The sequence below is a fragment of the Trichoderma reesei genome, assembly GCF_000167675.1.
Source record: "Trichoderma reesei QM6a unplaced genomic scaffold TRIREscaffold_12, whole genome shotgun sequence".
In the NCBI taxonomy this organism is placed as follows: Eukaryota; Fungi; Ascomycota; class Sordariomycetes; order Hypocreales; family Hypocreaceae; genus Trichoderma; species Trichoderma reesei.
In genome coordinates this window covers 169197-192239 of record NW_006711159.1, presented here as the reverse complement: position 1 = coordinate 192239, position 23043 = coordinate 169197, and the positions used below count along the sequence as shown (strand labels likewise).

The following is a 23043-nucleotide window of genomic DNA, read 5'->3' as shown; positions in this document are numbered from 1 at the left end:
CCCACACCTCACCCTCTTCTTTTCATCTTTTCCTCTTCAACCCTTTCCCTTCCCCTTCCTCCACCGAATTCCGAATCCGCCGATTCTCGACAAGCCTCGTCGCGAACTCGTCATCGTTCGTCGACGTCTGGATTCAGGTTCTTCGCGTGAGCCTATCCCTTTTGTTTGCCTCCAGCTCGCTGCTGTGCAGGTCGTTTCTCTGTGTTCCCACGGCTTGTCTGCAGTGGCCGCTTCCCCCAAGCCGGTCACGTCTATACATCCGTTCGACGTTCACATCGTTGGAGGGTTCTGAAAAGCTCCTCTCGGGACCTCTCTATCACATAGAGGTTAGTAGCCGCTCTTCTAGTTGCATCACCGACCCTCGTCGCAGCGATCCTGCCCATCGAACGTACCGCGTTGTCCCACCGCGAAGCCAGCCAGACGGCTCTTCTGTTTTGTCTTGCTTTCGCTCCTCCTACCTACTGCAATGCCCAACACCATCGACCGGTCGCTGCTCGGCACTGCGTCACGACGAAGAGTCAGTTGATTGACGAGTTGGCATTGTTCTATCTGCCAGTGGCGAAACGTGGTTGATGCGTAATGCCTGGCTCCTTTGGTCCGATGATTTCCTCTCTTACACGATTTCGTGTCGTCTGATTTGCAACGCTTTCCTTGCATTCATTTTGCGCGCCGACCCTCCAATATTCTTGTCATCACACAAGTCATTTCGACTAATATACTAACAACCTGGCACAGAAAAGCTTTCCTCCATCCCGCCTTTGCATCTTTTCTTTCCCCATCTCTTCTCCGGTCTCGCTTCTCGCCCCCGTTGAATAACGACGACGTTTATACTCGACGTTGAGCGAACTCTTCCTGCACCTTGGACGGCCATATCCTTCGACCGACTGCTTCACTGCGATACTTTTTTGTCACGGTTCCTTTCCCATTTCAAATCACGCTCATCCAGCTTTTCGTCGTACCCTCGACCCACCGACATACACCGTTAGATGGCTTTTGCGTCACAGTAGAGCCACATCGACGTTTTCCTTTCGCGCGCCGCCTCGTCGTCTTCGCTTTCTTGTCCCGAGACCATCCACAAGACAGCCGTGCGTAGTCGCGAGCTGTTTTACGTCTCGACAAGAAATCATCGCCCGACAAAGATCAGCTCGATCTTCGTCGGACCTCTTCCACTACCGTCATCATGCCCGGAGGCGTTTGTGCCGTCCTCGATTACGAGGTCGACATGATGGCTGAGTATGTCGCCGAGATGGCAACCCGCGTTGTCACTCCGGAGGCCAGCGTCACTTCGCCGTTTCGCAAGTTTGTGTCGCAGATTCTCACCTCCACGAGACTGCCTAGTACGACCATTCTCCTCGGGATGAACTACCTCGCCAAGAGGATCAACTCGATGAAGAGCCAGGGCCCGTACAAGGCCTCCGAGGGTCAAGTCTGGCGGTTCCTTACCGTTTCGCTTCTCCTCGGCAGCAAATTCTTGGACGACAACACCTTTCAGAACCGATCCTGGTCTGAGGTCAGCGGCATCCCCGTCTCCGAGCTCAACACCCTGGAGTATGACTGGCTCCAGGCGATGAACTGGCGGCTCTACGTCAATCTTGATCATAGCAAGGACTACCAGGCCTGGCTTGACAACTGGCGTGAGTGGCAGCAGATGAAGAAGCGACGAGCTGCCCAGGCCAGCCGAGAGCGTCTGGCTGCTCTGGTTCCCGCCATCGACACCGACCTGGCGAGGTACAACAGCAACCGCTGCTCACCTCACTTCCGCTACATCCAGGCTCAGGTCGCAGAGTATGAGCGCTACCAGGCGATGAAGACCCAGCAGCAGAGCTACCGCTCTCGCGAGACCACGTGGGCCAACAACCCGTGGAACGCGCCTCTCACTCCGCCGGATTCCGGCTATGGCACTCCCGAGTACGCCGTGTCGGCTGCCTCCAGCAACGCTCGCTACAATGAGTGGTTCGCTCAGGCCGCTGCTCAGTACAGCAGCCGGTACCCCCAGCCTCCCGCTCACAATACGTTTTACCCCAACCGCCAATCGCCGTATTCCTCTCACTACCCCTACAACCACCACAGCGGATGGGAGCACGGCGTTGCCGAATGCAGCTGCTCGGGCTGTGTCGAGCCCATGAAACAGACGCCTTACTTCATGTCCCATGGATATGGTCAGCCCGTCATGGGTTAATGTTTGCAACGATTTTCCTTTTCATCATTCAACTGGGCTTCAATAGGGCCCTCCTTTTCTTTCTCTGTTCGGTTTCGGAAAAAAACGGTGCGGATTTCGAGTTTCTAATGGCTACGAGTTTTCGCCATCTTCTCTGTTCAAGAAGACGCGTGTTTTTTCAGATACCCCCGGCACGAAAAAAAGTCCTCCACGCGCGTTCAGTTTCAGCACGTCTTTCTTCAGCCACTTGTACGATGCCATCATGACAGATTTCGATCTCAACGTGCTCTGTGGAATTTTCTCCGTACTCACGGCACAGGCACTGTGGTCATTGGTGGCTTATCTTATACACGGCTTTTTCTTCTCCTTTTCACGGTACATGTTTTATAATGGTTTGGTACGGCGCAGGATTGACACCTTACTTGTCACTACACAATGTTCTCGGCACGACGACGACGAGTCTGCTGCCTCCGCCACGAGATCGCGAACCCTGCTGTTCCTCTCGCCTAGGCCTCGACAGCGGGTCCAAATGGATGGAGGCCACATCTCGTTACGGTTCAGCACCGGAAGCGAACATTATCCACTCTTTTATCACGTCTTTCTATCTTTTTACTCCCTTGATACCATTCTCGATGGGATCCCTTGCGTTTGCGCGCGCTGCACATATAGACCTGGCATTGGTACCGTTTATTGGTACCTGGATAGATCTGGAAAACAGTCTTTGCACTGCCTACACTCGGGGGCTCCTCACCTTCGACAGCAAGTGCGGTTTTCGGCAGAAGCTTGAAACCAAGAAAAAGAAAAAAACAAACAAACAAACACAAAAGGTCGGAACCGTGTCGTCGAAAGTGTTCCTGCTGGCTTCGCCCCGTGCTTGCGGATTGGTTGGAACACCAAGTTCTCCGCGCTGGCTCCTAGCGACATTGTTCACGACGCAACAAAAGCAACAAAGTTTCAAAAGTTTGGGGAAAGTACATATGACACTATACTTGTTTGACTGTGGTGGGATTCGGTGTCTGTGAAAATGGGTTTTTATGAGGGCGCTTTTCATGCATTGTCTTCAGCGGGTAAAACGGAAGATTGGACCGGCTATACTTTTTTTTATTCTTCTTTGCGGCGCATTTTTGTCATTCCGATTTCTCTTCTTCAGCCGTCCCGCGACCACACCTCTCAAACATCATTCGGCATCTGCCGAGGTTGGTCGAGCATCACGGATGCATTCTCGGACGTTTTCTTCCATGAGATGTTAAGACGCCTTTTTCCAATGGGTTGGTTTTGTAGAGAAGGAGACCTGGCTTTGGTGGTGAGGGGATTACTTTTCTTTGTTCGATTAATGAGCTTTCCTTTCATTTCTTTCCATCGCACGAATGCGATATATTCTGTATCCTTATGCTCAATTCCATGTCGTTGTGGAGATCATGGTTGGCGGAGCGGGTTGGCAGATCGTGAGCGAGCGAGTGAGCGAGCGAGCGGCGTGGTGATGAGAGTGAGCGGATCAGTTGGTATGGGTGGGCGAAGACGTTTTCTGCTTGCATCCTTCCCATGGCAGCAACAGAGACGGGCAGCGTTTGTGGGTGTGCGGGAAGATGGACGATGGTTGAGAAGTTGCATCACGGGAGGCTCTGTCATGGCATGGGCGGCAATCTGAAGGTCGACGAGAAGGCTACGCCTCCTCTGGCGATTCCGATGGCAATCCTATTGTGGCATTATAGTACAATTAAACCGATGAGCAGCCCTGGCTGACCTTCATTTGTATATTTAATGAAATCGTGCCTTTTCTCGACACACTCTGAACGTGTGGCTGCCACTCCGTCTCTTCCGTCGTGAGCCAAGGGGCGACTCGGCTGAATGTCGGAACGTTTGACCGAGAGAACATTTGCCTTTATCTCTGAACTCGTTCCCCGAACTTGACTTGGAGCTTCTCATGTCTTTGGTCCACAACTATATTGAATCCATTGGCTCAATTGACTCCATTGACAAGATACATGTAATATACTCCTTCACTTCCCTCGTGATCGCTCTTGTTATTTGCTGCCAAGACGCTCCTGATCACGCGTCTTCTCCGCGTCGCCTTCCATCTCATCGTGTGAGCCGCTCAGTACCTCCTCGCCCGAGTCCATCTTCGATTACACCATCAAACACAACTACATATTTTTACAGTACACGACAGTCACTCACCAAACCGAACCTACCTAGATTAAGCCCAAACAAAGACTTAGGGCGGAAATCTACGGAAGCTACCTACCTACCTACTTATATCGAACCCCATTGCCACGCAAGTTCAGTATTGAAAGGGATACCTGCTGTGGAAAAGAAAAGAATTAACACGCCATCATGTCTGGCCGCTTCGTTTCCGGCGGGACGATCAGCAGCGGCGGCGGCGGCGCCGCGGACAACGACTCAAATGACACAAGCACCACGGCTGCTGCCGCCGCCTCTTCTGTAGCAGCGAGAGAGCCGCTGGCGAAGAAGAAGAGCGTGGTGGAATGGGAGGCGGTGCAGCGGGAGCTTGAGGAGGAGAGGAGGAAGAGGGAGCGGGCGAGGGCGGAGTTGGCGGGGGAAGCAGGGGGACAGCAGCAGCAGAGCTTGTATGATATATTGCAGGCGAATAAAGGTTTGTTTTTTTTTTGCCCCCCTCCCCCTTTTTTTTCTATTGCTTTTGCTCTGTAATTTTGGTGATAGAACCGCAGATGAGAGGAATTATGGATTTGCTGATTGGTTCTGTGCTTTTCTTTTCTTTTGGCGAGGATATAGCGGCGAAACAGGCGGCGTTTGAGGAGCAGAATAAGCTCAAGAATCAGTTCCGTGCGCTGGACGACGATGAGATTGAGTTCTTGGATGAAGTGAGGGCGAGGGAAAAGGCTGAGGAGGAGCGTGCGAGGAGGGAGATTGAGGAGGGGCTGAAGGCGTTTCGGGAGAGGCAGAAGAGCACGGGTAGTGGTGGCGCTGGTGGTGGTAGCGGTGGAGATGGATCTTTGACGGCGAGCGAGGATATGGGAGGTGGAGGAGGAGGGGGGGAGGAGGCGGAGGAGTGGGTTGTTGGGGGGCGGAAGAGGAAGAGGCATCACGAGAGGGAGGTTTTGGGGGTGAAGAAGAAGGTTGCTGTTGGTGCTGAGGGGAAGGATGGGGTGAAGAGGGGTGGTCACGGTGATGGTCCTGAAAAGAAGGAGGTTGAGAGTGGTGGTAGTAAGAAGGAGGGGAAGATTGAGGGTGGTGGTGATGAGAGTGAGAAAAGGGGGGGGCCTCCAAAGGAAGAGAAGAAGCCGAGCTTGGGGCTTGTGAGTTATGGTTCGGACAGTGACGAGGACGAGGATTGACACGATGGATGCGAGAGCGAGAGACTGGACGCGGCTCGAGTGACAAGAGGAGACTGCACGTGTGATATTAATACAGCTGGCAAAGCTAGGTAAATGTGTACATACGCCCTCTATCATGAGCCATTCCGTCATCCATCCATAAATCAATTTCTCAATATGGTGGGGATTTTTTTTTATTTTCAAGCTTCAAGCCTTGTATCCAATCCACACACTTCACTCATACATATTCGTACAGCACATGCTTGTTGATACAGGATAACCCACAATAACCCTACCTCTGTTTGAGCACATCTTCAACCAACTTCTCGTAGGCTCCTCGACTTCAATCATCATCCAAGTTTCCCACATTGGGACCCTTGGGCTTGCTCGCAAAGGAGCTGGCTCCCCAATGATACAGACTCCTCAGGTTGCGCTTCATCCATCCCTCAATCTCCGCCTCCGGAACCACAATCTCCTTTGCGCGCGCCTCATCCTCGGGCCGGATCTCGAAGCGCCGCATCCTCCCCGCGATGCGCGAGTCAATCACCACGGGCGAGGCCCAGATGCGCTCCTTGGGCGGCTCGGCGGCCTTGCCAGCCTTTTCCGCGTCGTCGGCCGGTTCCGGCTCGTCCTTCCAGACGAACTTGGGCCAGTCGTCTTCCTCCTGCTTCAGGACGAGCTGCTGCTCGTATTGGCCGTCGACTTCGCGCCAGTCGCGGGCTGCGGCAAAGCAGACTGCGGCGACTTCCCGGCCAATGTCGTCTGCCAGGTGGCGGCGTGTCAGGAAGCGGCCCAGACGGACAAACGTGTGACGGAAGCCCAGGCGGTGAGGGAAGGGTACAGGAGCGGAGGGCGAGAATTCGGCGGGGATGCTGGCCGGCAGCGTGGCAGAGGGGTAGTCGTCGGGGGAGTTGTGAGGTCGAGGCTGCGGTGGTCGCTTCGGCGCTTCATCCTTTTTCTCTTCTTCAGGCTTCTTCTCCTCTGGCTTCTTGTCGGGATCACCCCCGGTCGAGGTGCTTTCGAAATCGGATTTCTCTTGAGGAGTTTCGATGACTGGCAATGGCGGTGGGTCGAGCGGTCCTAGCCATCCTTCGTGAAGTCCCCGGACGTACTCTTTCCAGGTATGCCGGCCGATGACGATGTCGCCCTTGATGCCTTCGTATTCTGGCAGCCCAATCTTCTTCCTCTGCTGTTCTATGATGGCATCATCCGTCTGAGGAAGCTCTTCACCGGGCCGCTCCTGGGCCTTCCTGGATCTCCTAATCTTCTCGGCCACCGCCGCTCGCACATCGCCTTGCTGCCGGCCCTGGACAAACTCCCAATCAAGACCCGAAGCCGCCAGAATCGGCTTGACGTACTCGATGAAGTGATCCTGAGCAGTGCGCAGACCGTCTCCTGGGGGAGCCTCGAGGTAGACTGTGAGCTTGCGGGGCAGCTGGCTCGCGTTGGCCAGCGGCTCTTTGGCGAGCGGCGCAACGGCCCGGCGCCATTTCGCCGTCGCGCGGTTCTTCTCGCGCTTGTCGTAGATGATTGCGGCGGCGATGGAGGAGGACAGGGTCCAGAAGATGAGCCAGTTGCGGGAGGGCAGCTTGCGAGGGAGAGCCGGGAGGCCCATCATCTTGAAGACGGGGTTGCGCGGGCGAGGCGTTGGGGTGGTTGCCGAGGCCGGGGTCGGCGGGGGAGGAGGTTTGGAGTCGGCCATGGTGGTGCGGCCTGGATTGTTGTGACTTGAATAAAAGAGCGAAGAGGTTCGGATTGGAAAAGTAATAGAATGGTTGCGAGGGGCTATGTGAGTCTTTGCATGGTTTGTTCGGGGTATGTGCGCGAGCTATTATTACTAGAGATGTCTTGTAAGCTCTCGTAGGTTGATGCTGTCATGAGGTTGGAAAAAAATCGGATGCGATAAGGATGCGGGACGCGATAAGGGTGGCCCTCAATGCCGCCAAACATGGTGGACCAGCCTTTCAAGACTTTTCTGGTTCAACTTGCTGTGTTCAGGAGTCTCCCTCAAGGTACAAGAAGGATTGCACCGCTCCGCTTATAAACTGACAAGATGAGAACAAGTTTGTCTGCTTTTGGCCCTTGACCTGCTTCACGTTGACCGTCGGGATTCGGGCAACCTTTGAAGCCAAAGTACCGCTGGAAGTGACACAGTGCAACGGTCACGGCCATGCCTCCCGTCTCTTGCGATGACACAGCAAAACGAGGATAATCATTGGCAAGCATGTCAACTACAGTGCTTCTCATATAATTAGTTAGTTGATTGAATCTCGTCTTTGTCACACTCTGTAAAATGAGTAGTCAAGATGATTAAGCCCTGTTCTTGCTTTGAACAAGGGTTTGCCTTCGCTCACATGTCATCCCTGTTATGCCAGGTTAGAGCATAATCGGACTGCAAGAGACTGGATAGAGAGTGATGCTTGGCAAATGCTAGACGAAATAAATCCTGCAGGAATCCTTGGGCATATGAATCTATCAGAACAACTGCGGAAGGCATGTGGTAGGTGTGGTAGCACAATGCGTTGGTTCCTTGGGGATTCGGTTTCTGTAGGGCTTCCATCTCTGACCAAGGACATGGCTGGTTGCACAAGCTAGTAGCGTTGCAGGTCAACCTGAGATCCAATCAATGACTAGCAGAACGGGTTATAGCGTCTGGAATCATGCCGGGGATATTGGGAACAAGACTGGCTTGTTTCTGGTGGTGAGAGAGGCTTGATTTTGATACATAGATGGCTAATATATGCCGTACAGGACGGGATTGGAGGCTGGACCCCTGAATGGAAACGGCAAGAGGCTAGCAGATGATGAACAAGTGGCATCACAGAAACTGTGGCGAAACGGATCGAAAACGGGACAAGATTAGCAGACGTAGGAGAAGAAGAGGAAATCCGAAACAAGATAAACAAGATCCAAGAGCGAACCTACATTTGCAGGATTAGCAGCATGAAGTCGGGAGTTGCATGTGTTACAGTCGTACACGCAGTCTAGGTATGCGGGCAGTGATGGTTCCTGTCCCTTGCCGTGATAGCCTCGAGCCGTGCTCGCACCCATCGATCCCTCCCCATTTGGCATCAGAACTGAAACAAAGCAGTTGTATAATATTCTCACTCATATGCCGTCCAGCCAAACCAGAACCTTTTGCTTCGCTCTGTTGACTCGGCATCATCAGCAGGCAAAGTCGACCTGTCGCCAGGCCTGACATATCATGAGGTCCCCCAAGCTGCTAGCGGCCAATTTTAGCGGCCACCCAGCACTGTGCCCACCTGCAGCAGCCCCTGCGACTTGCAGGATACCTGCAACACCGACTGCGTGCCGCGCAACTCTGCGCAGCTGCACCGCGCCAGACAAGTACCGCGCCAGTACCGTCATGCACCACCCCGCCCCGTTGTCGCGGTTGACCGCCCCCCATTCTCCCCCCCCCCCCCCTTGCCCCCCCTACTAGTACTACTGAGATGCTACCTCCTACTAGACCCTTCAAGCCCACAATCCCAATCCATCGTCAAAAGGAGCTGTGCTTGTTGTTTTCAAGCTGCAAGACTGCCACGGCACGGCACAGCTCACGCCCCAATCAGCGACCCAGACCCTTGCCTTCTGCTCCCCCGAAAACTGGGCCAGCCCGCCCTTTTCGCTTCGAATTGGCCACTCAGGCAGCGGCCGCTGCAGCGTCTCCAGCGTCTCCAGCGCCTCTCTCCCCCTTTCCGCCAACCCCTCAGGCCAGGCCCGTCAGGCTCGCATACAGCTGGCCCTGCCTGCCTGCTCACCTGCCCAGTCCAGCTCAGCCCAGCCCAGCCCGGCCCTCTGTTCTGACGACGTGGGATTTCGATCTGATTTGATTGCCTTATCGCCGGATATGGATTCCAGTCGCCTGCACCTCAACTTCGACAACTCACGGCCGGCCGCCAACGATCGAGCCTTTCCCACGACGCCCTCGACCTTCCCCCAGCCCGTCTTCCCGGGTCCTCAGTCTGGCAGCATGCAGTCACAGCAGCAGCAGCAGCAGCAGCCCTACGGCGCCGGCTACCCTCAGCAGGGCTACTTCCCGCAGGGCCAGTATGGCCAGCAGCAGTATCCTGGCCAGGCCGTCACCAGCGACTATCCCAACGCCGCCTACCCCCCGCAGGCTGGCAACGACCCGAACACGGGCCTCGCTCACCAGTTCTCCCACCAGAACCTTGGCGGCGGTGCCGCGAGGGGAGGACAATATGCTGCGCGAGGCCCGTCGTCAGGACGTCCGCGCACTGCTGGCGGCTCGGGGCAGCAGGCCAGCTACGGCAACTACGCGCCTCCTATGCCCTCCCAGGGCGCTGTCTCGTCGCCCGAGTTCCAGCCCATCCCAGAGAGGAACCCTGATAAATACGGCACCAATGCCAACAGCAACCAGAAGAAGTGCTCTCAGCTGGCCGCAGACTTCTTCAAGGACAGCGTAAAGCGGGCCCGCGAGCGCAACCAAAGGTACGTTCGACCCCCTCGTGCATAGTGCTGCCCTTATTGCCTTTATCTGAACCCAGCCCATAATCGCCCCCTCTCGAAACTTTCCCCATCATTGATCCGTCCACTGACGCGTGCCAACACGACAACAGACAGAATGAGCTGGAGCAGAAGCTGCAGGACCCCGGCCAGAGCGCAACTAGGAGGGAGCAGCTGTGGTCGACCGCTGGCCGGAAGGAAGGCCAGTACCTGCGGTTCCTGCGTACCAAGGACAAGCCCGAAAACTACAACACCGTCAAGATTATCGGAAAGGGTGCTTTTGGCGAGGTTAAGTTGGTGCAGAAGAAGGGAGATGGCAAAGTCTACGCCATGAAGTCTCTGATTAAGACCGAAATGTTCAAGAAGGACCAGCTGGCCCACGTCCGCTCAGAACGTGATATCCTGGCCGAGTCCGACAGCCCCTGGGTCGTCAAGCTCTACACCACCTTCCAGGACGCCTACTTCCTCTACATGCTCATGGAGTTCTTGCCGGGTGGAGATTTGATGACCATGCTCATCAAGTATGAAATCTTCTCCGAGGATATCACGCGGTTCTACATTGCTGAGATTGTCTTGGCCATTGAGGCTGTCCACAAGCTCGGCTTTATCCACCGGTAGGTTCCCATGCCAGTCGCAAGAAGCTGCTCGTTAACTGACCTTGCAAACAGCGATATCAAGCCTGACAACATCCTGCTGGACCGTGGCGGCCACGTCAAGCTGACCGACTTTGGTCTCTCCACGGGCTTCCACCGTCTGCACGACAACAACTACTACCAGCAGCTGCTGCAGGGCCGCTCCAACCGCCCGCGTGACCGCACCTCGGTTGCCATTGATCAGATTAACCTCACAGTCAGCAACCGATCTCAGATTAACGACTGGAGACGATCTCGACGGCTGATGGCTTACTCCACCGTCGGTACACCAGACTACATTGCCCCCGAAATCTTCACAGGCCACGGCTACACCTTTGACTGCGACTGGTGGTCGCTGGGCACCATCATGTTTGAGTGCTTGGTGGGCTGGCCGCCGTTCTGTGCCGAGGACAGCCACGACACGTACCGCAAGATTGTCAACTGGAGACAAACTCTGTACTTCCCCGATGACATTACGCTGGGCGCTGAGGCAGAGAATCTGATTCGAAGGTGAGTGTCGCTTCTTTTCCCTTGTAAACTTCCTGAAGCAGACAGTCGCTGATTCCCCCTTACAGCATGGTCTGCAATACCGAGAACCGACTTGGACGCGGCGGTGCTCACGAGATCAAGAGCCACGCATTCTTCCGGGGAGTCGACTTTGACAGCCTGCGCCGCATCCGCGCTCCCTTCGAGCCCCGGTTGACGTCCAACATTGACACGACCTACTTCCCAACCGACGAGATTGACCAGACCGACAACGCGACTCTGCTCAAGGCCCAGGCCATCCAGAACCGCAATGGCCAGCCCCCCGAGGAGTCGCCCGAGATGAGCCTGCCCTTCATTGGCTATACCTTCAAGCGGTTCGATAACAACTTCCGATAAAAGATGAAAAGCAGGGCACCATCAATCAATGCACTAGAGGTTTTGAAATTCGAAGCGAATTAGAGCTGCGACTAGAGTGGCATGAGACGATGACGAGTTTGCAAGGGAGGGTTCACGCTTAATCGGCTGACCACAACACGACAGAGCAATCTGCATCAAGAGCCAAGGTTGATACAATCAAGAAGATCGTTGTTTCGTTGAAATGCGTTTGGTAATTAATGCTTGGCATTGGGAGGAGGAAAAAGAATTGTGCTGACATCGCGTCCCCTTTACATATTGCTGAAAGATACGTTATCCTTTTTGTTTTCTTCTCCCTCACATGCACCGGAATCAGTTTGAGAGCTGTGGATATATGAGATGCGAAAGAAGCCATTCTTTGGCACTATAGTATATGATTTAAGCATCAGGAAAGAGACTTTGTTTTTTCCCCAAATGTCCAAATTCAGAGATATGTACATGTGTGTGCTTGTGGTATTCTAAACTTGATGTTCCTAAGCCAGTTGCGCCAATGCCGAATTCACCCAATTTGCCCTGTTCTTGATGTTGCCTCGTTCCGAGGCTGAACTGCCCTTGGAGACGACAGCTATTATACGAGGTGCGAGTCAGCCAACACGAGCGCTGCTTCTCAAGACGGACAGCGTCTTACCACATGTGTCGTGATATGATTGTGTGCCAAGATCTCCATCGCGTGCGCCGCGAGTGCTGAAAATTCCGCCGTGATTGAATAAGTAGTAATCGAGAGCCCTCCGTAATACCCATAGAAGGAAGGCTCTCGATTAGCATGTTTATTGTCTGCCTTCTCCATGCTCTCTGCGTTTTGGAAAGACCAACAAAGAAAAAAAAAAGAAAAAAACATCATCTCCGCGCCGTCAAGCCAGGCGCAGCATTGAACCGCTCCTCGCGCTCCGTCATGAACATGACCTGGATCCAATACTCCTTGGAATCGGGATCCCAAAAGCTAAACTGCTTATCCTCGCGCTTATCCAGCTCCCTCGCGGGGATTTTGAAGCCGACGCTCTCATACGGCTCGGCCGCGACGACGAGATACTGGAAGTTCTTGTCGGGCTCCTCGGCGCGCTGCGTGAAGGCGTTCATGACCTGCCACTTGGGCGCCAAATCAGGCGTGGCATCCGGGTACTGCAGCTGGAAGAGCAGTCCCTGCTGGCGGGTGACGGGGTCGCGGATCTTTGTAATCTTGTAACCGGGGCGGCCAATCTTGACGACGTTGCGGCGGGCGGTGAGGTTGGCGGCGACGCTGGCGGGCAGGCCGGTGGCCGGGTCAATGTTCTGCTTGCCCTCGCGCTGCTCGCGGGCGGCGCGGCGGGCGAGGTTGGTCTGGTGTTTCTTGCCCTGGGTGTGGGCGAGGTAGGAGCCGTCGTTTTGGTGGACGGTGAGGCAGAGGCGGCACTCGAAGGAGCCGACGTGGTTCTTGAAGAAGTAAGGGTCCTTGTCGAGGTCGATGGTCTCGAGGGCGAGCTTGCGGAGGCGCTCGCGGCGGTCGGCGTTTGTGGCGGAGTGGGAGGCGACGCCGCCGCCGCCGAATTTTGATCCTGCGCGGTTCTGGTAGTCCATTGCGCTTGAAATTTCGATGTGATGATGGTGGTTGTGTGGAGGTTGAGAGGGCGCGTTGGAAGATGTTGTGGTTATTGGGAGGGGGAGAGGGAAGGGCGAGGAAGGATGGCGAAAAAGATACAAGGTTGCGCGAGGCTGACGAGTTGGACTGCTAGATCAGTTGGTGAGGCTGGCCACTAAGCGTGCAGTTACAGGTGCGCTGGTACGTAGGTACCTACGTATCCACCATATTTCAGTCCTCTCGACTCGAATTGAACTCAACTTCTATCTACTAATCACCTACACTATCAACGAGCAATGACGCCGAGAGTTGCCCTGTCTAGTTTTTCAACTGACCGACTTCGTCTCAAAGCGCCAAAACTTCTCTATACTTTAATACAAATGCCTGCACAGCGTCGACGAACCTGTCGAGCTCCGACTGCGGCGTCTCCAAAACCAGCGCAATGAAGCCTCTTCGCGTAACCCAGTAGCCTTGTTCCAGCATCTCGAACCAAAAGAGGTCCTTGAGCAGCTCATTTTCCTGAACATCATCCGCACTTCTCAGGTCCGTGATCTCAGCACTTCCTTCGACAAAGTGAGAGCACATGACGGAGCCGAGGCCCGTAAAGACGATCCTTGTTCCCTTGACGGCCTCCTGAAGCTTGGCCAAAAACTGCGACCCCCTCTCGGTAAACTTGTCCGCTGCTTCGGGGGTGTAGACGTGCTTCAGGCCTGCGTAGCCGGCATGAGTGACGAGGGTGTTGTTGTTGAAGGTGCCCGAGTGCGAAATCGAGGTGGACAGTCTCGGGTCAAAGGCTGCCATGATGTCGGCCCTGCCACCGAGGGCGCCGAAGGCTAGACCGCCGCCGAGATACTTGCCAAAGGTCTTTAGGTCTGGCTTGACGCCGCGAAGGCCTGCGAAGCCGGAGCCTGAGATGCGGGACGTCATGACCTCGTCGAGGATGAAGACGACGCCGGCCTGTATATGAAACCGTGTGAGAGCCGTGCATATATATATCTATATAGTAGTAGTAGCTGGATATTGCTCACCTTTGCAGCGGCATTCTGGATCCCAATGAGAAACTCCTCGGTTGAGACGATGCATCCTCCGTTCCCTTGCATGCCCTCGACCAAGACGGCGGCCACTCCCTCGCCCTCAATGGCCTTGGTGGCAGCATCAAGATCATTATACTTGACGACAATCCAATCATTGGGGTCGACGTTGTTCGGCGCCGGCTTCCCACCCTTGAAGCCCAGGACTCCTCCATGGTAGCCCCTGTTGAATACCACCACCTTTCTCTTGTTGGTGAAGAGCCTCGCGGCGGCCAGGGCATGGAGGTTGGCCTCGGTGCCGGAGTTGGTAAAGCGGACTCGTTCCAGATCAAAGCGCTGGCACAGCTCCTTGGCGAACAGCTGCTCCTGGGACGTCGTTGCCCCGACATTCATGCCCACGTTTTGGAGGACATTGTTGATGGCTTCAAGGATGACGGGGTTGGAGTGGCCATAGAGCGCTGCTGTGAACTCGCCGGTAAAGTCTGTGTAGCTGCAAGAGTTGTATACGTGTTAGCATACGAAAACACACTTTGACACGTGTATGTCTTGTGGGCAAAACGTACGTTTTATCGTCCTCGGAAGTTACTTGATAGCCTTTAGCGGACTTCATGCAGATGGGAAAGGGATCCGTGTAAAGCACCGTCCGGGTGTTGCCGCCGGGCAGCGATCTCGTGGCGTCTTGGTGGATGGCCTGGGATCTGGGGTTGCGGGCTACGTAGAGCGCCCTGGCTTCATGATGGGCAATGGATATCCTTTGAGACGCATCTTCTGCCATTGTTTTTGTTATTGCGGGGGAATGTGATTTTGAGTAGAATTAACTCTGAAGGTGTGTACAGCCATGCAGATTGTAAGAGAGGGGATCGTCGTCAACACCACGCATCTTATATACGAGACGGTGCCATGTCATTTATACTGCACCGAGTTTGACACTTCAAGCGGGGTACGCCTCTCCAAGGTAGTACCAATTGGCATCAAATCATCGGGCATAGCAGTGACATGAAAGCATGCAAGGCTCCAGACTGTATCTCGGACGGGTGTTGATGGCGAGTTGATTTTATCACATATCGCCCGACATCGGAAGCAAATGCTTGCCTGCCGCGAGTCTAACGGCTCGTCCAGCAGCAGGAAAGGCAACTCACGTCGAATATCTACCCAATTGGGCATCTCAGGCGGCGCTTGGGAGCGCTGGACTCGTCACTAAGACGCGGAGAAGATGAGCTCATGGCACCGATTCGCCCTTTAGCTACTTCCTACAGTATATGCTTGACAAATCATTGAGTAATTTTCCTATGACTGCTCATGACGAGAGGCTCATGGTAACACGAACAAGTTGCCGGTTTCAAACCTCAACCAATGGCTTTCCTACATGTACGGATACTCTTGTCAACTACTGACAAAACATAAACTAGGTAGAATAGAATCTCCAAAATGCGATGCCGCTCTATCGTAGACAGACATGTGGGGCTGATAGGAAGGCGGTGTGCAGCCGCGCCGGCAGAATCGTTATCCCACTCAATTTTTTTTTCTTAGCACGGCAACAACCACCAAGTTGGAGGAGAGCCGTCCGTCTCTCGAGAGCAAACCATCGCTGCCAATCTCCATCAGTCCGTTGACAGCAACTATTCACAATGGCGGGCAGTATCAACAAGCCAAAGAGTATGTCCAACGCTGGCCTCATCAATCAACAATCAATCACTGTAACGCATCCGGCTAACCGAACCCTTGCGCAGAACCAAAGTCCAAGCGGACGACAACCCGCCTCCGCAACAAGATTCAAAAGGCCTCGGCCGCCAAGCAGCGAAAAGACCGCAAGCTGGCCAAGAAGAACCCGGAATGGCGCTCCAAGCTGAAGAAGGACCCCGGCATCCCCAACCTGTTCCCCTACAAGGAGAAGATCCTGGAGGAGATTGAGCAGAAGCGCGCCAAGAAGGCCGAGGAGGCCCAGCGGAGGAAAGAGATGGCAAAGGCCGCCAAGACGGGCGGCGCCGCTGCCGAGGCCAAGGAGGACGAGGATGCCATGGCCGACGACGGCGATGTGGCGGACGAGGACCAGATGGACGAGGACGGCGACCTGGACGAGGACATTGACGAGTCGAACCCGATGGCGGCCCTGATTGCCAGCGCTCGCGCCGCGGCGGCAAAGTACGACAAGTCGCTTGCCGCCAGCGACGACGACATGGAGGACGATGACGACGACGACGACGAGGATAGTGACAGCGACGCCTCGGACGACGGCGCACATGTTTCCGCCGGTCAGGCCTCTTCGCGCAAGACGTTTGACAAGGTCTTCAAGCAGGTCGTCGACGAGGCCGACGTGGTGCTCTACGTGCTCGACGCCCGCGATCCCGAGGGCACCCGCTCGCGCGAGGTCGAGCGCAGCGTCATGGCCGCCGCCTCGGGGGGCAAGCGCCTGATCCTGATCCTCAACAAGGTCGACCTGATCCCGCCCAAGGTGCTGCGCGACTGGCTCGTCTACCTGCGCCGGTACTTCCCCACGCTGCCGGTGCGGGCGTCGCACGCGGCCGCCAACGCGCACGTCTTTAACCACCGCGACCTGACGGTCCAGAGCACGTCGGCCGCGCTCTTCAAGGCGCTCAAGAGCTACGCCGCCAGCCGCAACCTGAAGCGCGCCGTGTCCGTGGGCGTCATCGGGTACCCCAACGTCGGCAAGAGCTCCGTCATCAACGCGCTGCTGAGCCGCATGGGCGGCAAGGGCAGCGGCGGCGCCTCCAAGGCCTGCCCGGCCGGCGCCGAGGCGGGCGTCACGACGAGCATCCGCAAGGTCAAGATCGACAGCAAGCTGACGCTGCTCGACTCCCCCGGCGTCGTCTTCCCGTCCAGCTCGTCCCTGCAGTCCGGCGGGCTCGTCGCCATCAAGAACGCCACCGAGGCCCACGCCCACCTCGTCCTCCTCAACGCCGTGCCCCCGAAGCAGATTGACGACCCCGTCCCCGCCGTCAGCCTCCTCCTGCGCCGCCTCTCCGCCACGCCCGACCTGCTGCAGAAGCTCACCGACGTCTACGACATCCCCGCCCTGCTCCCCAGCGCCGCCGACGGCGACATCACCACCGACTTCCTCGTCCAGGTCGCCCGCAAGCGCGGCAGGCTCGGCCGCGGCGGCGTCCCCAACATCAACGCCGCCGCCATGACCGTCGTCACCGACTGGCGCGACGGCCGCATCCAGGGCTGGGTTGAGGCCCCCGTCCTGGCCGTCGAGTCCGCTGCCGGCGCTGCTGCTTCTGCTGCTGCCAAGCCGGCCATCAAGAACGCCGGCGAGGAGGACGTCATGCCCGACCAGAAGCAGATTGTGACTGAGTGGGCGGCCGAGTTCAAGCTCGACGGCCTGTGGGGCGATGATTCGGCTGGTAATAATGCGGATGAGGGGGATGCCATGGAGCAGTGAAGGGAGGAGAAGCTTATCATGATTTGCGAGGTTTTCCCTTTTTCCTTTTTGGCTCTTACATGGCAATGGTTACTTTTTCAAAACTACTTGGGCAGTTGTTTCATTCATCTTATTTCTCATCACGAGTTTGGCGTTGTAGGCTGGTTTGGCAAGAAAAGCAAACGGACATGGGGCCGGATGTACGCATTAGATATGTTGATACATATAAAATGTACAGGTCTTTCGCAGAAAAAGAAGCCTATTTGAGTCACAGATCTCTTAATGTATTCAGTATGACTCTAGTAGCAGTTCTCTAGGTAAAAACTCATGACAAGTCCCAAATCCGCGTTCCAAGAGAGAAAAATGATGTTGCCCCTTTACGCACTCACCAACTCCATCTTGACACCCCTCTTCCCCGTCCTCTCATCCTTATCATCATGCACCCTCACGACAACCTTCTGGAAGAGCTCCACCCTGACGCTCCTCTCGCCCTTTGTCGTAAGCGTATACGTCTCCGCGTCGTACTCGCTCTCCGGCTCGGGCTCGGCCAAGTCGCGCAGGCGAATCAGCCCCTCGATGCCGAACCGCGGCACCAGCACGACGAAGCCGTTGCTGAAGATCTTCATCACAAAGGCCTCCTCCTCGGCGACCTTACCCTTGAGGGCCTGCCCGACGTAGTACGCGATGCTCGCCCGGCCGGCCATCTGCGCGTTGCGGTGGCGCACGTTGATGTTCTTGCAGACGGCCTCCAGGCGGCCCCGGCTGCGGACGGAAGGGTGCACGGCCTCGTAGCCGATGGCGGCGGCGAGCTGCCTGTGGGCGAGAAGGTCCGCGTAGCGACGGATGGGGGAGGTGAAGTGCGTGTAAATCTCCGAGGCGAGGCCGTAGTGGCGGAACTCGGGATACGCCTGGGTCCCGGAGCAGAAGTACTCTGCGCTCATCATGCAGCGCGTGGCCATGATGCGCACCAGCGTGTTGAAGAAGGGCTCCTTGGGGTCGACGCACTTGTCCAGGGAGTCGGCCAGCGCCTTGCTCGAGTCGGTGCGCAGCTCCAGGCCGCGCTTGATGCGCAGCTGGTCGGCCAGCTCGTCAAAGTTGGTCTTGGGAGGAGCGGCGTGGCGACGCAGGATGGCCGTCTGGGGGAACGCCTCGTAGATCTTGGCGGCGACGCTGACGTTGGCGAACAGCATGAACTCTTCGACGAGCGAGTTGGTGTCGAGAAGCTCCTTCGTCTTGACGTCGATGGGGTCCGAGGACTCGGATTCCATGTGCACCTTGATCTCGGGGGATGACAGGCTCAGGGCACCGGCGTCCATACGCTTCTTCTTGAGCTTCTTTGAGAGCATGAGCAGCATTCGCATGCCCTTTGTGAGGTCATCCTGCTGCGACGCGTCGTCGATGCGGAGCTGTGCTTGTTCGTAGCTGAATGCCTCGCGGGACTTGATCACCGACTTTGTGAAGCGCACGTTGACAATGTCGGCGTTCTCGTCAAGCTCCCAGATGACTGTGAATGCGAAGCGCTCGACGTAGGGCTTGAGAGAGCAGAGATCCGTCCCGAGCAGCATCGGAAGCATGTCTATGCGCTTGTCGACCAGGTAAACGGTGGTACCACGAATGCTCGCCTCCGTGTCCATTGCGTTGGCGGGCTTGACAAAGTGTGATACGTCCGCAATGTGAACACCGACCTCGTAGTTGCCATTCGGTAGCAGCCTGGCATGAAGAGCATCGTCGATGTCTTGACACCCCGGGGGGTCGATACTGCAGATGAGGAGATCCCGAAGGTCTTCTCGGTCTCTCCAGCCAGGATCCTCTTTGCTCTCTGGCACTCTCCAGTCGTGGCCCTCCTTTGGAAGGCAATCGAGCACCGTCTTGGGAAAAGGCCGGTACTGGACGTCCCACTCCAAGAGCAACGCTTCGGTCGCCGCCGCCTTGGTCTCGAGCTCTCCCAGGGAGCGAACCAGATGCCCCACGGGATGTCTTGAATCTCTATCCCAAGAATCAACTGTAACCAAGAGTCTCTTGCCCAACAACTCAGACACTTGGCGGGTACGAAGACGGATCTTGGGGATCTTCTTGTCCATCGGGATGAGGAAGACGCTGTCTAGTCTCCGGCCTTGTGACGGAGCCTTGCTGGCCGTTGACGGGTCGATGTGGCCAACGTACTGTCGCCAGTTACGCTTCACCACGCCCACAACCTTGGCTGTCGGCTGCAGTTGGTTCTCTCCTGTGGCCTTTTGTGTCCTTTTCACCTCCTCCTGAAGTGCCTTCCGCTCCTTATCCGAGATAAAGTCTTGGCGCTCCTCTGTGTCCGCATTCTCATTCTTCGTGATGGTGTCTTCTTCGATAATCTTTGTCGACGGTGACTTCCATTGATCCTGCGGCAGCAGCTCGACAACGACAACGTCGCCGTCAATAGACCGGTTGATGTTCTCGCGACCCAGAATAAGCAAAGGTTTCGGGAAAGCAGGCACCTTGATCGAACCCTCGAGATAATTATACGGAGACACATTGAAGATGCCCTGATGCAGCAGGCCCGCCTTGACCCCCGTCATCATTCTCGAAGAAGTGTAGTACTCCGGATACAGGGGCTGAGTAGATGGCTTGAAGCCACCCTGCGCCTGAAGCTGTGACTCGGCAATCATGTCCAAGAGCCTATCGCCGTCTTCCAGCTCGCTAACGTAGTCCGCCAGCGAAGAAGCCTGCAGGCCTTGCTCCCGGGCTTTTCTGAGATTCTCCCTGTCGTCGCTCAACATGACCACGGCCGGGACCCGCGCGGCCTTGGTCAGCGCAAGGTGCTCTCCGTACCACTTGACAGCCTGCCTCACGGCACGGTCATTCCTGTCGTTGACGGTCTCGTTGGCTTCGCGGTTGACATACGTCTCCAGCCGGAACTCGTTGAAGAAGACATAGAATCGCTTGTCTTCGCTCTTGGTCAGCCCGACGAGGCGGTTGTAGAGCGGTAGTGAGCGGTTCTTAAGCTCTTCCAGGACGGTCTGCAAGATGATGACGTCGTAGAATGACGAGCTCTGCTCGAATAAGTCCATGGCGTTGAGCAGCGCGTTGGTATCGGGAACCAAGTAGTGACCCTGCGGATACGACTTGGTTCCAGCCGGTCTGGCCGACAGAACAAACGGTAAGGCTACCAACAAAGCCGTCAGTCTCACTCATCGCCCTAAGAGCTTGAGAAATCATGAGCTCATTGAAGGCAACTCACCTTGATTGACCGCATTTCGGGGTGCCTGGCTCAAGCAGGCCCTGCACAGGTTGGATGAGCATGGAATATCCGTTCTCAGATAGACCTCCCGGACAATCTTCTGCACCTTTCCGCTGCGCGTCGACCGGACATAGACCTTGTTGGAGATGTTCTGGGACAGCTGGTCCGACCCCTGAGGTCTCTTGAGGCTCGTCATGACGGGCTGCCTCTTGTTTTCTTCTTTGCTCGGCGTGAAGTTCTCACACCTGCTCAGAAAAATGCTGATGTGAAATGAGATGCTAAGGCGCTTCCGATCTGCAAGTCGACAGTGGGGCGCCTTATCGATACGTGAGCAAGCAGCGCGCAAAACAGCCTCTAGAATCTAGACGACACGCCTGAACAAGCAAATCACTACATACTACTACAGATGAGATTACAGAAGCTTCATGCCCTTGGAAATGCACAGCTCTGATGAGCGAAATCCTTCTCTTGACGCGACAGTGTCCAGCCTGTTCTTCGGGAGCCGATTCGAGCGAGGTTGATATCACGTGATGCAGCTCTGATCATGGCGTCACGTGACTATCTATATGGCCTCCTGGGACTTAACAATGCGGTCCAGATCTCACCTGACAGGAGACTTGGGCTTTGGTTGATCTTTGCATGGAGGATGTTCCAAGGCTCGAAGAGGGGCCTTTCTTGTCACGGAACATGAAACTACATCGCTTTTGAGGCTATACCTACGTGAAGATGCCCCGGACTCGAACCAAGATCGACATGCAATGAGACCCTGACATCAGCTGGAGTTGATCCCCTACTGTGAGATTCCTCCCACCTGCGACATCATCCACACCAGCCCAGCCATAGAATAGGATACTAACATCATCCAGAGAATGAGGGTCCAAGCATCGTCACAGATGCAACCTCAGCCTGCACCAAGTCACTCGCCCAGCTTACACCCATACCGCCACTCAACATGACCGACTCAGCCAAGCAGAAGACGCAGAGGGGCAGCTCCCCCCTCGCAACTCGGCACACAACCTGACCCCAATGTGAACGGATGCTGTGTCCTCATTGACCAGTGGTCGTACCGCGTTGTAGGAGGATTCATGTGGTCCTCTCAACGAATCTTGCTACCTGTGGACCCCCCCCCCCCCCCCCTCCCCCTCGGGGTCTACACACACTCGGAGGAATGGACCTCTATTGGAATCTGGGCTGCTTTATTTGTATGACTCTTGAGTCCCCCGAAATAGGTCCTTGAATCGCCGCTGTGGAGATAGGACTCCATACTCGTGAGACATGACCTTGCCACGCCTTCGAGGCGGACGACTCATGGCCACGCTGTTGCCATGGCTGCAGGTATGCATCGTCCCAAGACTCTGCAGTTGTACGCCAACTGCTGGCCCCATCTCATGGGCGTTTTCAAGCTGATAATAGCAGCAGTGTCCATGGTAATTCCCGGTCAGCCAATCCAAGTCGGTACGATTTCGACCGCTTGCTGGTTATGGCGGCTACATGTACCCAGCGTACATCCATCTCTGGACGTACAACATGAGCTGGACAGGGTGACGCGCCATATTATCCATGACAGAAGGAAGTGGGCGTTGATCTATCGGGCTCGTATGTGTCGCCATCCCCTCATCTGATGGAGTGTGCTTGGGTGCGAGCTGGGTGAAACGTGTCCTTCGAGCCCGATGTTGCTTCTGGTTATGATTATTCTCGCAGTCGTCATCATCATGCCATGTAGATCCAAGCAAAGGCAGATTGGCCTATCCCTGGCGGTGAGTCTCAGCCAACCGAGCAGCAAGCAAGAGGTCTTTGCCTCGCCTCGTACCCCCGTATGATAGGGCAAGGGGCATGTGTGCGTCTTTGACTTCGACTAGCAGAGCCAGATGACCATCTACCTCATGCACGCTTTCATCATCCAAGACTGCGGCGCAACACTTGCCGACGTTCTCGACTAGTCCATCCGGCGCTATCAACGGTCTTCTGTGGATCTAGATGTTTCAAGGAAACAGTACTGACCTATGCTTTTGCCGTTGCAGAGCATCAGGAGCGTGCCGGGACACCAGGCTGTAGCGCGCCGGCATGGGAGAACGAGAACCTGCTCTACTGAACCTGGAGCCGCACAACTAACTCTGGCCTGGTCTACTGGCGAAACGAATGTCACATGAGCAGCCCAGTAGAAAATACCGTGTTAACATGTATACTGGCCTCAAGTGTCATATGAAAAGGATGCGGGTGTTTATGTCAAAGACCCCCTTTCTTCCTTCCCCCGTCGAACTTTTCGAGCTAACGGGGGAATCAACGGGTTCAAGTCCATAAGCTCAACAGCTCGGCTCTTTGGGCCTGGATCCATGTTGCTGCTGTGGAAGCGCCACGAGCCTGTCGACGAAGAGCTGTGCAGACGAACTCGTCTCATGGTGGGGGAG

General features: G+C 55.6%; 9 protein-coding genes across 9 annotated transcripts; 4 read left to right on the top strand and 5 right to left on the bottom strand.

Annotated features, from left to right (window-relative positions):
- Nucleotides 1-1180: 1180 nt before the first annotated feature.
- On the top strand, nucleotides 1181-2345 carry TRIREDRAFT_122381 (uncharacterized protein; the record flags this gene model as incomplete). The annotated part of the gene is made up of 1 exon (XM_006966313.1): nucleotides 1181-2345. One exon carries the CDS (start codon nucleotides 1181-1183, stop codon nucleotides 2177-2179), a length of 999 nt encoding a protein of 332 aa, XP_006966375.1. The 3' UTR covers nucleotides 2180-2345.
- A 1229-nt stretch (nucleotides 2346-3574) lies between these two features.
- TRIREDRAFT_108431 (uncharacterized protein) lies at nucleotides 3575-4350 on the bottom strand (the record flags this gene model as incomplete). The annotated part of the gene is made up of 3 exons (XM_006966198.1): nucleotides 3575-3853; nucleotides 3947-4099; nucleotides 4337-4350. Coding segments are annotated over 3 exons (444 nt in total), but the record flags the coding sequence as incomplete, so codon positions are not given.
- A 142-nt stretch (nucleotides 4351-4492) lies between these two features.
- TRIREDRAFT_108430 (uncharacterized protein) lies at nucleotides 4493-5475 on the top strand (the record flags this gene model as incomplete). Its single annotated transcript, XM_006966312.1, has 3 exons — nucleotides 4493-4772; nucleotides 4913-5286; nucleotides 5416-5475. The coding sequence occupies 3 exons, from the start codon at nucleotides 4493-4495 to the stop codon at nucleotides 5473-5475; spliced, it is 714 nt and encodes a 237-aa protein (XP_006966374.1).
- A 322-nt stretch (nucleotides 5476-5797) lies between these two features.
- TRIREDRAFT_63780 (uncharacterized protein) lies at nucleotides 5798-7072 on the bottom strand (the record flags this gene model as incomplete). The annotated part of the gene is made up of 1 exon (XM_006966197.1): nucleotides 5798-7072. One exon carries the CDS (start codon nucleotides 7070-7072, stop codon nucleotides 5798-5800), a length of 1275 nt encoding a protein of 424 aa, XP_006966259.1.
- Nucleotides 7073-9301: 2229 nt separating this feature from the next.
- On the top strand, nucleotides 9302-11435 carry cot1 (serine/threonine protein kinase; the record flags this gene model as incomplete). Its single annotated transcript, XM_006966311.1, has 4 exons — nucleotides 9302-9906; nucleotides 10035-10535; nucleotides 10590-11063; nucleotides 11129-11435. 4 exons carry the CDS (start codon nucleotides 9305-9307, stop codon nucleotides 11433-11435), a joined length of 1884 nt encoding a protein of 627 aa, XP_006966373.1.
- An 855-nt stretch (nucleotides 11436-12290) lies between these two features.
- TRIREDRAFT_63624 (uncharacterized protein) lies at nucleotides 12291-13007 on the bottom strand (the record flags this gene model as incomplete). The annotated part of the gene is made up of 1 exon (XM_006966196.1): nucleotides 12291-13007. One exon carries the CDS (start codon nucleotides 13005-13007, stop codon nucleotides 12291-12293), a length of 717 nt encoding a protein of 238 aa, XP_006966258.1.
- Nucleotides 13008-13260: 253 nt separating this feature from the next.
- TRIREDRAFT_49112 (glutamate-1-semialdehyde aminotransferase) lies at nucleotides 13261-14814 on the bottom strand (the record flags this gene model as incomplete). Its single annotated transcript, XM_006966195.1, has 3 exons — nucleotides 13261-13965; nucleotides 14037-14529; nucleotides 14603-14814. 3 exons carry the CDS (start codon nucleotides 14812-14814, stop codon nucleotides 13354-13356), a joined length of 1317 nt encoding a protein of 438 aa, XP_006966257.1. The 3' UTR covers nucleotides 13261-13353.
- An 853-nt stretch (nucleotides 14815-15667) lies between these two features.
- On the top strand, nucleotides 15668-17442 carry TRIREDRAFT_63774 (GTPase; the record flags this gene model as incomplete). Its single annotated transcript, XM_006966310.1, has 2 exons — nucleotides 15668-15695; nucleotides 15770-17442. 2 exons carry the CDS (start codon nucleotides 15668-15670, stop codon nucleotides 17440-17442), a joined length of 1701 nt encoding a protein of 566 aa, XP_006966372.1.
- A 309-nt stretch (nucleotides 17443-17751) lies between these two features.
- TRIREDRAFT_122378 (uncharacterized protein) lies at nucleotides 17752-20886 on the bottom strand. Its single transcript, XM_006966194.1, has 2 exons — nucleotides 20636-20886; nucleotides 17752-20560 (listed from the first exon to the last, which is right to left on the bottom strand). The coding sequence occupies exons 1-2, from the start codon at nucleotides 20829-20831 to the stop codon at nucleotides 17799-17801; spliced, it is 2958 nt and encodes a 985-aa protein (XP_006966256.1). The 5' UTR covers nucleotides 20832-20886; the 3' UTR covers nucleotides 17752-17798.
- Nucleotides 20887-23043: the final 2157 nt, after the last annotated feature.

Coding starts and splice junctions, on each gene's coding strand:
- TRIREDRAFT_122378 (XM_006966194.1), bottom strand. CDS start 20,831: ATGACGAGCCTCAAGAGACCTCAGGGGTCGGACCAGCTGTCCCAGAAC. Junction 20,561..20,635: donor CCGAAATGCGGTCAATCAAG/GTGAGTTGCCTT, acceptor CTTTGTTGGTAG/CCTTACCGTTTGTTCTGTCG.